The sequence below is a fragment of the Mixophyes fleayi genome, chromosome 1 (assembly GCF_038048845.1).
Source record: "Mixophyes fleayi isolate aMixFle1 chromosome 1, aMixFle1.hap1, whole genome shotgun sequence".
Classification (NCBI taxonomy): domain Eukaryota; kingdom Metazoa; phylum Chordata; class Amphibia; order Anura; family Limnodynastidae; genus Mixophyes; species Mixophyes fleayi.
In genome coordinates, this window is record NC_134402.1 from 397,811,155 (window position 1) to 397,827,105 (window position 15,951).

Below are 15,951 nucleotides of genomic sequence, written 5' to 3' on the forward strand. Positions count from 1 at the left end.
TTTCTGAATAAGAAGCTGGAGCATGAATAAGAAGTGAATAAGAAGCTAACTTCAGCCTCTTACCACTGGTTGTATAAATAGAAATATATGTATTTGCCAAAATAATGCATTTATGAGACATTACTAACTTTAACTGTGATGCTAACAAGATCCAATTACACACACCAGTGCCGTCACTAGACATTTTAGTGCCCTGGGCGAGACAGGGCACCGGCACCCCCCATCTAAGTGGGTGTGGTCAACCTAATGTGTGGGTAGCACTTTACTGAGGGAGGATGGGTGGGTTAGGGAGAGAGAGAGGGAGATTTTTTAACATTAACTTAGAAAAGTCTGATGCTTCTGCCCTTAAGTTCCGCAGTGGAACGCATGCGAACTTAAGGGCAGAAGCATCAGACTCTTACTCCTTGTAAGTTACTATATCTCTCTCTCTCTCTCTCTTCAGCCCTTAAGCGAAACTTAAGGGCTGAAGGTGTGGATGCAGGTAGCGGGCGGCTGCTGCGCCCCCCTTGGCCTTGCGCCCTGGGCGACGGCACCGCCTGCACCACCCTCGTTACGGCCCTGACACACATTTTAGTGTTAATTACATACTTCATTGATATAACTAAATACTATAGTCTGTTTGACTAAAAGTTTGTGTATATAGGAGAGTCTCCCCAAACTTCAACCCGGAAGCCCAATTCTATTCATTAATGCTAGGTACAGTTTTGTCTAGCAGAAAACTATGGATAAGTGTGGGTTGAATCTCCCTTTCAAAGACTACCAGTCCAACTCTCACATCACCACACTACAAATTGTCAAACAATACAGCATCATCGGCCATAATGAACCTTTGCAGGGCTCAGCAGGAGAGAGAACACACAGGACGGGGAGGCGGTCCAGGCATGTATGTATGTATGTATGTATGTATGTGCTGTATGACAGCCTGGAGGAGTGGTGTGTATATGTATGTGTGTGTTGTATGACAGCCTGGAGGAGTGGTGTGTATATGTATGTGTGTGTTGTATGACAGCCTGGAGGAGTGGTGTGTATATGTATGTGTGTGTTGTATGACAGCCTGGAGGAGTGGTGTGTATATGTATGTGTGTGTTGTATGACAGCCTGGAGGAGTGGTGTATGTATGTATGTATGTATGACAGCCTGGAGGAGTGGTGTGTGTATATGTATGTATGTATGTATGTATGTATGTATGTGCTGTATGACAGCCTGGAGGAGTGGTGTATGTATGTATGTATGTATGACAGCCTGGAGGAGTGGTGTGTGTATATGTATGTATGTATGTATGTATGTATGTATGTGCTGTATGACAGCCTGGAGGAGTGGTGTGTATATGTAAGTGTGTGTTGTATGACAGCCTGGAGGAGTGGTGTGTATATGTATGTTTGTGTTGTATGACAGCCTGGAGGAGTGGTGTGTATATGTATGTGTGTGTTGTATGACAGCCTGGAGGAGTGGTGTGTATATGTAAGTGTGTGCTGTATGACAGCCTGGAGGAGTGGTGTGTATATGTATGTGTGTGTTGTATGACAGCCTGGAGGAGTGGTGTGTGTATGTATGTATGTATGTATGTATGACAGCCTGGAGGAGTGGTGTGTATATGTATGTGTGTGTTGTATGACAGCCTGGAGGAGTGGTGTGTATATGTATGTGTGTGTTGTATGACAGCCTGGAGGAGTGGTGTATCCGCAGAACACAGACATGTTGATGTGTGTGGGAGGGGAGAGGAAGTGTGCAGCAGAGACAGACCACCCTCCTCCCTCTCCAGCACGCACAGCCCAGTGCTGATTCTGTCCCAACACTGACACCGAGGCTGTGTACTGAGCCCATGATGGCTGTCCTATAGCTGCTCTCATCTCTCAGCACAGGCTCTGCTCTTATCTACAGATAAACACACACAAGGGAGCTGGAAAAGTGACAGTGATCAGCCTGCACATGGAGCCCACACTGCACGGTAAGTGGACACTACTAGCTGCCCGACAAAAGTAATTGTATTACTTAGGAATGGATATTTCAAAGCCTCTGAGAGTCTCCAGAAAGAGACGTAAGTGACAGTATATAATTTATTACTTCTAGCATATACTTTTGGTCTGGTGTCCACAGCAGAGGATGACATAGTTGTTGACAAACATCCCTGCAGCTCCTCCGAGCATCATGGCTGCATGACAGCATGGTCAGCCCCGTGTGCGTGCGGTGCTGTACGGATTACTTGCGGGGTGTATGTATTGCTTATTAAGTATGTAAATATTGCACGGTGAGCAGACTCGGTGCCCTGCCCTGGGCTGCTTGTTGTCTTCCTGTAAGGTGCTTGCACTGGTGACCTGCAGGCTGCAGCCTACCTTATACAGCTGAAGGTCAGAAGTCTGCATAGGGTGAGATGCCCATAGGAAGTGCTGTCCCACGGCTTCATCCGTGGAAGTGGGGTGGCCATATAATGACAACATTCACATCTACTAGTGAATAATGTGTTGCAGTGTTTAGTGCAGTGATCTCAACCCGTCTGTCACTGTGGGCAGCTGCTGTGTCTGACAGATTATAATTGACATTGGATCCACCTGCAAACTAAGCAAATTGTATTTTCACATGAAAGTGTTCCCTGACCAGAAGTACTGTGTGTGTATTGTCTAGTAAGAGACTGCACTTACTGGAGTAGAACAGGAAGTCCCTGTACAGGCTGGTGGTTAGCAACCATTGCCTTTAGTTTAAACAGCACTACCATATATGTAGTTTGGCCTATTATCTCATTTTACTCTGAATAGAATTGTGCATCACCAGCGCTTTAAATACTGACAGGAGACATCCTCAAATCTCAGTTCTGATTTCCAGTGTTTGCAGGAGACAAACATGGACAATGTAATTGGGTTAACTTGTAAAGGTTAATTTAAAAAGGACCGGTTGTAATCGGAGAGGTGCCTTGAAAGTCTATATTAGTGTAGTACAGGACATTATAAAAAACAATCTAATGATTATTAAAAGTATAGTATAGAAAAGATGTTTGTTATTTGTAATTTTATTTAGTGGTTTTTGTTAACAATTTTCGACAAACCATTCCAAGAGCAGGTACCTCTATATCTTTGCATTACAAATGTAATACATTGGGTAAAACTAGACACAAATCAAGGATCCATATATTTCATTAGAAAGTCTTGTGTAGTAGTTTTTTTTGTCTGATGTTCTTCATCTAGTACAGTGTTTCCTGAATCCAATCCTGAGAGACCTCCAACAGTACGTGCTTTCCATATCTTCTTTGCTGGAGCACTTGTGTATTTATTACTGACTGACACATTTTAAAAGATCCAGGAGTTGTACTAGTTATTTCACTTGTGACCTGAAAAACCTTGCACTGTTGGGGCTTCCTAAGGACTGGATTTGGGAAACACTGATTAAGTATGTTGCTATTTCTGTAGTATGTTTCGTCATAAACTAAACCTATTAATGTGACAAATAAAAATGATAAGAACCTGCACAGACACAAGCTCTCAGCATGTCATGTGATGGAGACAGGGGTGGGGGGAGAAGGAGGATTTTACACTGCAGACAGAACATGGGGCATTCCAAAGCCTCTCTTCTCGCTACATCATGTGTCATGTGACTGTGGTTGCCATGGTAGTCCGGAATCATAAATCATTAAGAGCAGCTTGAAAGAAAATAAGGGAATTGGTAAATACATTATTATAGGTTACCAAGTTCCCTACATTAAAAAACACACCTGATTTTTTTTTCAGGGGATTACTTCTTTAAACAGCTTAAAATTATTTTTCTTCAAAACCTCATTTTGTCCCTTAACAAGCAAGATATATCACACACACACTACATGGACAAAAGTATGTGGACACCCAAACATTACATATGTGTTTGTTGAACATCTCATTTTAAATCCATGGACAGTAATCTTTAGTAGGTTCTACCTTTGCTGCTGTAAGAGCCTCCAACTCTTCTGGAAAGGCTTTCCACTAGATTTAGTAACATGGCCGCAAAGATTTGCATCCATTCAGCCAGAAGAGCATTACTGATGTTGGGCAGTAAGTTCTGGCTCACACTCAGAGTTCCAATTCACCCCAAAGGTGCTCAATGGGGTTGAGGTCAGGGCTCTGTGCTGGCCAGTCAAGTATTTCCACACCAAACTTTTGAAACCATTTTGTAATGGACCATATTTTGGGGGCGGGAACTAAAACAAGACAGGGCCTTCCTCAAGTTGTTGCCACAAAGTTGGAAGTACAGAATTTTCTAGAATATCATTGTATGCTGTATCATTAAGATTTCCCATCGCTGGAACTAGGGGGCACAGGTCAAATCATGAAAACAGCCACAGACCATTATTCCTCTTCCACTAAGCTTTACAGTTGACAGTACGTATTCTGGTAGGAAGTGTTCTCCTGGCATCCGCCAAACCTAGGTCTGTCTGCCAGATGGTGAAACGTGATTCATCGCTTCAGAGAACGCGTTTCCACTGCTTCAGAGTTAAATGGCGATGTACATTACCATTCCATTAGAAAGGTTGCATTCTATGACAGTCCATGTTGAAAGTCACTGAGCTCTTCAGTATGACTCATTCTCCTGCTAATGTTTTGCTATGAATATTACGTAGCTGTATGCTTAATTGTATACTCTTGTTAGAAATGGGTGTGACTTAAATGGCCAAACATCGTAATTAGAAGAGGTGTCCCCATACTTCTGGCCATCTATCTCTTTTCATAAGAAGACAGGGAAAATGTTTCAATGTTGCAGCCACAATGAGGCAGTTTGCTCGATATTGCTCAGTTTATGGGTCTAAAATAACTTTAAGGTCAGAATTCAATATAGCATTGTTATTGGACATAAAGTGCGGTTATAAAATGACTGATATCTGCCTGTGTGTGAGGTCAGATTCAGGTCACAGTGAAGCCAAAAGTAATCTGGCTGTTTGGATTGATAGCCAAAATTCTGGATCTTGTCTGATTTGGTCAACCATGTATATGGCCAAAACAAATAATATTCCTGACGTTCAAATAGAGCGTCCGCACCGGGTGCAGCAAGCAGGTGCGAAACTATGTAAAGCCACCTGTCATCTCTGCCAATATGAGTATTGAACTTAACATTTCATTGGTGGTTAGTATACAAAGCCAGACCATTGTTGAAGAACTGGTTTACAGAGTTGAGGCACATCTGGTGACTGATTAGTGTGCAAAGCTGAAGAATAATATTCATGTTTCTCCTGGTCAGGTTCCAGAGCTATTATCAGATAGGGGAACCGTTCCCACCAAAGTGATGGTGGCTGCAATAGCAAATTGGGCCTAGGATTTCCTAAAGTCCCATCTTGTTATATACAGTTTTAATAAATGTTACAGTTGTTTCATCTAAAATTAATATTCAGTCCAAAAAAGGACATGGTGTTACGATTCAGATACCTGTATTAATCCTGATTAGCACAGGCAGACCAGAGGTGCGGAGTCTAACGGATTCCCTGGTTTTCACCAAGACCTGCCGCAAGGCGGGATGGGCTTAGCTGCCAGGAATCCGCAGGACGCGGCCCTCAGGATTGCCCCAGAATGTAACACTGGATCTGAATACTTGAGAATGTCACTAGAGAACAGCAGGGCCGAAAGGATGTAGTGATGGTATCGGAGTAGTCAGACATGCTGGGAACTGGTACATGGAGATCAGAGTAGTCGGACACGCCGGGAACTGGTACACGGAGATCAGGTAGCGAGGTACACAAACTTGGTCAGACAGGCGATACTGGTACACGGTGATACGTGGCAGTAGGTAGCAGCTGAGTAGAACTGGAAGTCTGAAGCACAGCAAACGAGTTCCACTGACAGCGAGCAAGTGCAGGTTTAAATAGGAAGCAGTTTGAAACTCCCGCGCTAGAGACCCGGTCATGTGATCACATCGAGAGCCGATCACCACACCACAGACAGACGCTGAAACGAGTGACGGGTGAGTATCCAATCAGTGCGATTCGAGCCTGGCTGCAGGAAAGTGGCGAGAGAGGCATAGAGATCACATGGAGGCATAAACAGGGAGTTTCGTTACACATGGGTAGAAAAAATGTCCCAAGAGGAAAGTAATAGGCTGTTGATAATTGCAATCCTTAAATTCTTTGTTGTTTAATATTTAATGGAAAATTACTGCTTAAAATGCTTTGACGTATCAGATGACAGTAATTTTTGTGCAGAACACATTGTAATGTCACTTTGTCTCATGCTGAGAACATTTTGGATTTTTTATTATTTTTCAGAGCAGCTCTTTCATTTTTGCTGATTTAACGGGTGCTTACACTTTAACCCCTGTACCAGATCCCTTCCCAATAATAGTACTTTGGTGGGGGCCCATGTCCTGGGCCCCCTGAAACACAATTTAGCAGGGAAAAGGAACTTCACGTAAAGCAGGGATCATGGACGATCACCTTCAGCTCTGTTCAGATCTCTTCATAGCAGAGGATCTAAAGCTTTCAGTGGTGTTGGATCAGAGGCTACACATGAGTGTTAGCCTGGTGAACACAGCCAATGGGGGTGGTTACATTTGAGTAACCCTTATGCCCCTGTTCAATGTCCACGATATTATATTATCTTGTATGCACCCATCTGCAACGTTTACTAGATATATTACTTTATTGTGCTATCATTTTTCTGCACTATCTAGCTATGTGTTTATACCATCAGGAGGAGGGGTTTGTTCTTGTTCTGTGTTTTGGCACAGGTCTTCTGTGATATATGCATAGGATACAGTCTGTAACCAAAAAAACATCTTTTATGTTGTTTCTCATTGAAATGGCGCAGTTAATGCATATTAAACTGATGCACCCATAAAAGTCACTGCTCCCTGCTGCGTCAGCGCACACATTTTTCCAGTGCTAATTAAACTTATCATTGTATTTATATAAGGTCAGGCTATATTCACAAATGGTGGATACAGCCTGATTACTACATGACGGGGTAAACATTGAGTCTGTAGGCAAGTCCTCCACATATGCAACATTGCACCACTATTATCATATCACCTTAAGCAGCTTGTAGAGACCTCATAATAATGATCACTATATACGATGTTTACATAAGAATAGATCTGTAGTATTTTATCTATGCAGTCATTGGTTGTACAGTTTTTGTTTTCAATTCATCCTGATCTATCTGTATGTTAGTCATTTTTTTTGTTGCCATTTCAAAATGTGTCTTTATTCCAAAGTGCATAAATTGGGCAATGAATGTCGTTACTTTACTTTTGTACAGTGTTGTCCTATATTGTAGCTGACAGAGCTGGTTTATTGTACAGTGACTTCCCCAGTGTCACATGTGTATTTGCTGTCTTCTGTCATTATGAAAGGGGAACTCTTACTGTGTTATGGTTACATGCAGTGCTCCTTTCCTGATGTTATGTAGGAGTGATCTATTCGAGAGAACAGGGCAGCGTTTGTGAATTTCTTACCTTATCTAGTAAATGACTTGCTCTGGAGTTTTTATAAATTCTCCCTTTCGAGATTTACAGTTGTTTGGCACCTCTCAGTAACTCTTTGCAAACATGCAAAGAAAGATGTATATGCAGATGCAAATTATAATATTTTTTTTTAATTAACTATACTAGAACATGTTTTATGACCGCGTACTGCAACCACAGCGTTATCAGTCTTTGGGGCCGATCAGTTCGGCTGCGTTATTGTAGGAATAACGCGGCCTGCGCTGTATTACAGTTACTAAATTGAATCGGCCTCTTTGTATATAAAAGTTACACTTCAATTGGTGGACAAGGCCTCCAGTTAGTAGCATGGAGACAGGATAAAAATAATCCCCAAGTAATCAGTCCCTTGTCACCCCTGCTCAGGACACAATATCAGACGCTATGAGCAGGCAAATTCTTCTACGCTTATTTACTGGTATATTCATATATTCGCATATGAAATAGAAATGTTTGTGGACAAATAATGTTACACCTCATCCATTTACCTATTACTTTCCTTTCAATAGCATATAAATATGTTTCGTAAATAATTACATTTATGACGACTGCTTGTTTGTTGGGCATCTGACTCAGCTGATGGGAAATAGCTCTTTAAAACCAGGTAACATTTATAAATTTTTTTTTTTTTTTTTTAACTTTTTATTAGAAACATCTTTTCCCATAGAAAATGCATTACAGAATTTCGAGAGGTTAAACAGAAATAAATAACACATGTTTACATACAACAGGTTCTCTCGCACTTGGGAGATAAATATATATTTATCTATCTAATATTGCAAAGATGTTATTTTAACTTTTCAAGTTTGAAGGGTATAAAAAAAGGGGGGGGGTATACAGGGACCAAAGGGAGGGACGGGGGGGGGGGGGGTGTATGTGATTCACGCATCCAGTAAGAGAACAGGTATGTTTGCTTAGCAATATCTTTCCACTAGAACTGAAGTGGAGATTGATTGTGATACATGGCCCATGGGGTCCAAGTTTTGTAGAAGGAGACGGAGGAGCCCCTCAGCACACTAGTAATATGCTCCATTTGGTAAGTGTGCCAGATCCGACTGCAGACCATCTGGAGTGTTGGTGGTGTGGAGCTTTTCCAAGAGGCCGCTATTTGACAAGTGGCAGCACTGATGATGTGCCTAAAGAGTTTGTGAGCAGATCTAGTAAGGTCTGGAATGGGTAGTGGCAGTAAGATGTGCTTAGGGTCAGGTGGTATGTGGGCATTTAGGATTGTTGAGGCTAGAGCAAGAACTGCTGCCCAGTATGAGCGGATCCCCGGACAGTCCCACCATATATGCATGAATGTTCCCGTCTGACCACAGTTTCTCCAACAATCAGCGCTGGTCTGTGGGTATATTTTTTGTAATCTCGAGGGGACATAATACCATCTGTGCAACAGTTTGTTAGCATTTTCTTTAATGCGGACATTTATAGAACAGTGAGCCGTACCATCAAATATATCCGACCATTCTTCCTCATCCAGTACAGTCCCCAGGTCAGCCTCCCACTGCGCCTGAAAGCGATCCTTAACAGGCGGAGTGACAGGAAGTAAAGTATTATATAGAATAGAAATGAGACCTTTGGAGGCTGGGCCCGAAAGACATAGATTCTCAAATGTGGTGGATGGCCTGGAAGAGAGTTGAGCCTTGACTGTTTGGTGGTAGTGCCTAATCTGAAGATACTGATGGAACTGTCTCGGAGCAAAGCCACACTGTTCAACTAACTCTGAGAATTGTGGAAATAATGCTGTTCTGGTTATATGATTGAGTAACAGCAGCTTGCCTTCACCTGCCCATTTCATATACATAGAGCGAGATAATCCGGGCGTAAAGGCTGGGTTAGACCACAAAGGTACTAGAATCGAAGGGGTAGGAGAGAGGGAAGCTAAGCGATTGCATCTAGACCAAATTGATAAAGACAGGGCCAGAACTGGATGGGCTCGGACAGAGACTGGGCGCTGTGTAGCTGGTAGCCATAGTACAGAGCAAATCGGTGGGCCACCCAGTATGTCCGACTCTATGTCTACCCATATCCTAGTTCCAGGGGGAGAGTGCCATTGTACACACTGAGCCAGCCTCGCAGCATAATAGTAATTGCGGATACTAGGGATGCCAAGACCACCCGCAGCGGGAGAGCGCTGTAGGATGCGAGCAGATATCCTGGGTCTCTTGTTCGACCATATAAACTGCATTATTAATGTTTGTAACTTTTTTAGAATAGAGGGGGGGACCCTGATAGGGAGAGTGTGGAAAAGGTATAATAACCTTGGGAGCAAGTTCATTTTCACAGATGTTATCCTTCCCACCCAGGATATCATGAGTTTATCCCATGCTTTTAAGTCTTTTCTTATACAAGCTATGAGAGGGGGGTAATTAGCCTGGTAGATATCTTCCACTTTTCTGGTAAGGGTTATGCCCAAGTATCTTATGTGTTCGGAATTCCAGTGAAAGGGGAAATTTAATTCTAGGAGTTTCTTTAACTTAGGGGGAATATGGAGGTCAAGGATATCTGTTTTGGCTGTGTTTATCTTAAAGTTTGATATTGTGGAAAAGATTTCAAGCTCTTGAAATAGGTTGGGGAGAGAGGTTAAAGGGTTAGTTAGGGTGAGGAGAATATCGTCTGCATAGAGGGCTATCTTATGGGCACTGGAAGGCAGTTGTATCCCCGTTATATTAGGATTTATACGGATTCTCGTGGCTAAGGGTTCTATCACCAAGGCAAATAGAAGGGGAGATAGAGGACACCCTTGTCGTGTTCCGTTTCGGATAATAAAAGATGGAGAGGAGTCTCCGTTCACCTGGACCGAAGTCGATGGGTTATGGTACAGGGCTGACACCCCTTTGAGAAAGCGGTCTTGGAAGCCATACGCAGCCAGAGCCTGCATCATGAAGGGCCAGCCAACGCGGTCAAATGCCTTCTCCGCGTCGAGTGACATAAGGAGAGAGAGTTGTTTGTTGTCATTAATATTTTGAATAAGATCTATGATCCGCCTTGTGTTGTCCGCAGCTTGTCTACCCGGGACAAACCCGACTTGATCTGGGTGTATTAGCCTGGGGAGCACAGAATTAACCCTATTCGCGAGAATTTTAGCATATATCTTAAGGTCAACGTTTAGAAGTGATATGGGGCGATAGCTGCTGCAAAGGGAGGGGTCCTTACCCTCTTTTGGGATTACTGATATCCGGGATCGGGTCGTTGCCGGGTCAAAGGAGGTACCATCAAGTATGGCATTAAACCATGTGGTGAGTTTAGGGCTAAGGACACCTGCAAATTTTTTATAATATTTGGCTGGGAAGCCATCTGGGCCTGGAGCAGATGACACTTTCATGGCGCGTAATGCAGTAATGGTTTCCTCCTCCGTTATATCTAAATTAAGGAATTCAATCTCTGCTTCAGAGAGTCGCGGAAGTTGGCAAGAGCACAGATACGCATTTATTCTGTCTTCTAAATCAGGAGGGGGTGGAGATGAGGCGTCTAAGTTATATAGCGACGAATAGTACGCCTGGAATTCCTTCACTATCTGACTCGGATTGTATGTCATTACACCCTGCGAGTTTTTAATTGATGTGATCGTGTTACGCGTGCGCTTCTGCCGCAACCTCCTAGCCAGGAGAGAGTCCGCTTTATCGCTTTTTTCGTAGAAAAACTGCTGGGTCCATTTAAGACTGCGGGCTGTTTTTTTGGACAGAACCGCGTTGAGCTGACCCCTCACCGCTGTCAGCTCCCGCAGGTGCGATGGGTCCAAGGAACCCTGGTGCTGAGCGAGAAGGGAGATAAGACTAGTCTCTAGTGTGGCTATCAGTTCTTTTTCCTCTCTATGCCGAGCAGAGGCGATGCTGATGAGCCGCCCGCGAATTGTGGCTTTATGCGCCTCCCAGACTACGGATGGTGATAGGTCAGGGGACTCATTCAAAGCAAAGTAATCATTAAGTGCTTCCGATAGCTCCAAGCATGTCTTAGGGTTGAGTAAGAGGGTGTCATCTAGCCTCCATGTTAAGTTTCGCTTAGGAAGATTTGCTACTTGTAAATCCAATGATACCCCCATATGATCTGTCCAGGTAAACGGATGAACCTCAGCTTTACAGAGTTTGGTTGCTAACTGTGAGTCTACGAAAAAATAGTCTATACGGGTATACACATTATGAGGGTGAGAGTAAAACGTGTACCCCCTGTCCGTACCATTGATAACCCTCCATGCATCCAACAGAGAATGTTCTTTAAGTAAGAGAGCAAATTGTTTGGAAAGTCGCGTGGGGTGCATTGGTGTTTGTGCAGCTGTTGTGACAGTTGGGGATTTATCCAAATTGGGATCCAGTATCGCGTTGAAATCACCTCCCATCAAAAGTTGGCCCTCCGCTTGTTTGTTAATAAGGCTGAATAGCTTTTGTAGGAATGGGATCTGGCCTTGGTTTGGAGCGTAGCAACAAATCAGTGTGACCGGAAGCTGGCCCAGTGTGCCCACTAACATAAGAAATCGACCCTCAGGATCTGCTATTGAGCGTCGTACCTTAAGAGGTACTGATGGTCGTACAAGGATTGCCACTCCTCGGTGTTTAGATGCAGCTGAAGCAAAAAAGGTTTGAGAAAAGAGTTTTCCCTGAAATGTTGTGTGCGGTTGAGTTAGGTGGGTTTCCTGCAGGAAGACTACTTCTGCTCGTGTCTTTTTAAGTGCAGCCATTAATGTGGAACGCTTTTGGGGGGTGTTCAACCCCTTAACATTTATTGTCAGTAAGTGAAGCGACATATTGTGGTGAGAGTGTGAGACTTAACATTGAGGGGCTCCTCCGAGTCCGCAGTTCCAGCAAGATGCCATGAAATCAGGGATGCGTGAAGTGGGCTATGCTTACAAAGTGGATGGTAAAGGATGGATGAATCGGTAGGGGAGAAGGTTTGGGGTTGAGCTGTCTGCAACCTGTCAAGGGGGGGGAAGTATTGGCCGGTCATCGTTTGTCCGACCTATGGTTGCTTGACTTCGGGTAAAGTAGTAGGTGCTACTACAAGGGGTCGCACCAAGAGGGGAGAGGACAGGGAAGGGCGGGGTGGATTGTTGTAGGTTGTGTTTGGGTAGTGTGAGCAGAAGGGAAGAGAGGGGCACCAACCAATTTAGTTAGAATACAATAACATGACTTTAACTTTAACATTTACACACTAGAGAATCCTCTGAAAGTACAATAGTAAACAGCCATGAGATATCTGTGTAAAAACAATATAAGTTTGGCAACTTAAAATAGTATTTAAGGCTTAAATATCACCGGTATAGAATAGTTCTTAGCACATATGGCGCTGGCAGAAGTCTACGCCCAGACCTCGAAGTGAGCTGAACTCTCCCTGTGAGACTAGAGGGGTGAGCCGGAGATGAACAGGTGAATCTTCTTTCAGCAATAAGACAGGACACGTCCGATCAGTCCATGTGGAGCACACGATGATGTAATGCTCGTACCTGTCAGGAAATAAAAAAGAGGGGAGGGGGTAGAAAAAACAACGGACGAGAGAAAAGCAATCTCTGGGAACCTAAAGAGAAAATTAAACTATTTAAGGTATAGTATCTGTCTATTGTTTTCAGAAGGATCACACCTCTGTTTCGGCTTAAGGAGGTCTGTCTCTAGAGGTTAAGATCTCTGCCTTATCAGGCCGTGTTCCATTCTGGTCGCGGTGAGGTTCTCTGGGCTCGCGCCACAGTCGGTCTATCTGTAGGAGACATAGAGTTAGAAGACAGTCCCAGTTTTTCCAGTATCAAAGCGCCTTCTGTCGGAGTCTTTGCGAAGAGAGGTCTAGTTTCTGTGAATACTTGAAGCCGAAAAGGAAAACACCACTTGTATCGGTACCCGTGTTGTCGCAGAGCCTTTGTGACATCTTTCAGATCTCTGCGTTTCTGGATGGTTAGAGGTGCCAGATCTGCGTACACCTGGATATCGCTGCCTTGGTATGGGATAGAGTCTCTGTTCCTTGTGGCCTGCATGATTTTCTCCTTTATGTGGTAGAAGTGCATGCGGAGGATGACATCCCTTGGTTGCTGGCCCGTAGCAGACTTAGGGCGCAGGGATCTGTGAGCCCTATCCAGAAGTAGTTTGTCGTCTGTGGCGTCTGTTATTATGGTCTTGAAGAAGCCTAGCAGAAAGCCAGGAAGAGCCTGAGTATCCACCGACTCTGGGATGTTTTTTAGACGGATGTTATTCCTCCGGGCTCTGTTTTCGATATCTTCGCATTTTTCCGCTAGCGAATCCACATCAGCACGTAATGTTGTGATTTCCTGCGAATTGCTAGCCACAGTCTTACAGATCTCGTCCGTCTTGGACTCTAAGACATCAGTGCGGCCCCCCAGCTCGCCAATCTCCTTCCGGAACTCTGAGATTGCTTGTCTCAGCTCACTTTGAAACGTTGTCTTAATATCTTGAACTAGTGAGCTAATTAAGAGTCTCATGGTCGGGGATACTTCATCTTCTCCCATCGTGTCTGAGCCCGGTGAACGGTCCACCTGCTGTTGTTTTGTAGCAGGCGTTTGTGGTTTAGTATGCTTTTTATTTCTATCGAAGAAGTTGCCGGCGTCTGCTGCGGGGGTTCGCTTTGCTCTGGAAGTCATAACAGGACTGCTTTTCTTCTATAACATGACAATGTCGCAGTTGCGAAGGGTTGGTGCCCCTGCTTGGAGCATTTAGAACATCTTAATCTAGGGGAAGGTCAGCCGTGAGTGATCATAGAAGGGATGTTTGTTGGAGATGGCGCCGGGCACCAGGTCACCCAACTGTCGCTTTTTGGATAGGATAAGACTCTTGTGTAAGTTATTAGGTCATCAGCCTCTTGCAATTATTATTTGCTGAACTTTTAGTGCCAGACTCTAGTTGTGTACAACTATCCCTTGACTTATTTTGCATATGTAAGTGCTTTCAGATAGTATTATACTTTGTCCACTGGGTGGCAGCAGCGCTACAGCAGAGGTTCCTCTGTGTCACAACAGATAAGTAAGGGAGATGAGGAACTGCACCAGGGATAGTCAGTGTGGGGTTGTTAAAGTGTGACACATTGTTGATGTCCCCAAGGGAGAGCTCTAAAAGACCAGCAAGGGCACTGTCACTCACCAGAGTCTCGATGAGGAGGCCAGTTTATTACTTTTCAACAGGGCAAAGGGAAACTAGCAGGCAGCCAGAGAGGACCCAGGAAATTCGTTAATGCGGCAGCGCCACCTGCTGTAGCCTCCCGGGATCTGTATAGATGAGCTGAAACCGGAAGAGAAGCTGTCCAATGGAGTCTTTGTTTGCCGCAACTTCCGGTCCGCTGGGTCTCTCTTCAGCCCTGCAGTCCGACCAGGCAGGTGGCAGGGCAGGACAGGGGAACCTCCGCGGGGGGCACAGGACCGTTGCCTCTTAACCGCACTCTCCCTCAGGCCAGCACTCTCCACACAGGGAACAGCGGCGGCGGGGAGCCTCCCTCCGGTTCAGCGATGCTCCAGCCAGCAGCCTCCGGGTGTCGCAGGTAAGGTGGATAGCGGGTAGCAGTAATAGCTGCAGGGGGGACCCGGCTGTGCCACTGAGCGGACACAGAGACAATCAGTCGTGCAGGGGTGGACCCCGAGTACAGGAGGTGCGGGTGTATGTCTGCGAGTGACAGCAGCACCTGTCACGGCACAACAGCTTCACAGCAGGATTATGGTCGCCCTAGACAGATTCAGGGGGGTAAATAATCACAATTTAGGCGTTTTATCTAATATATTGGACGGAGCTCCAGTGAAAGGCAACCTGCTAGTATGGCGATCTAGCCACCAACATTTATAAATTTATATTAGAAGGTGCACTGAATATTTCCTATTCCTGTGGGCCAGAGCAATTTATGGACACCACGCGTGTATAAGCAATCAATATAGGTCACCCTACATGCATTAGGATTTATCATAACGTGTATATTATGTTAATGTGTACTTGGTCCTGTTTGCAAAAGACTCATTATTCCACTTGTTTTAACTAGGAAGTAGTTTCTGTTGAAAATATATTGGATGAGTAATTAGTATAACAACATGTTTTAGTATATGGTATTTGCTTCTTAGCAGCATCTGCAAAACTGAAATATTCACATGTTTGTAAAAGACAAAACTGTAAATAATGGTTTAAACAGTGGAAGTAACCAGTTGTGGACCAGTGCATTCCTAAAGTATGTCTGTTGTGACTTGTAGTCAAGGTGTTTCCTGAGCTTACAAACAATCTTACACTTCTGTGGGTTTTTTTCTGTATATTTTTATTTACTTCATACATTTCTAAATGCAATTATTTATTAATCTACTTTGTACATGACACCCCTTTTGCACCATTTTGGGAGAAAAGGCATATATTGAACCAAGTGATCAGAATGTTTGGATCACGCCTTTGGCAAAGTTGTGAAATCAATACAACCTTTGTCAACCTTAGTGATATGGTGGCACAGGTAATAGTTAAGATCAGCATAAATTAACTTGACAGTCACTGGGGAAGTTGTAAGAAGTATGAAACTTCAAGATCTGTTTTGAAATAAGTCTGAAGTAGGAGATGATGATTAATG

General features: G+C 44.1%; 1 protein-coding gene and 1 long non-coding RNA gene across 2 annotated transcripts in view; both read left to right on the top strand.

The window, feature by feature from the left end:
• The window catches only part of LOC142098504 (uncharacterized), a 1,185,945-nt gene that overhangs the window by 88,526 nt on the left and 1,081,468 nt on the right, over positions 1-15,951 (top strand). The gene's annotated exons all lie outside the window — the stretch shown is intronic.
• Positions 1,734-15,951, top strand: part of LNPEP (leucyl and cystinyl aminopeptidase) — a 73,568-nt gene continuing 59,350 nt past the window's right edge. Inside the window, exon 1 of the mRNA XM_075181303.1 lies at positions 1,734-1,948. Within this exon, the coding sequence (XP_075037404.1) occupies positions 1,930-1,948 (19 nt within the window). The 5' untranslated portion in view covers positions 1,734-1,929. The remainder of the gene's footprint in view (positions 1,949-15,951) is intronic.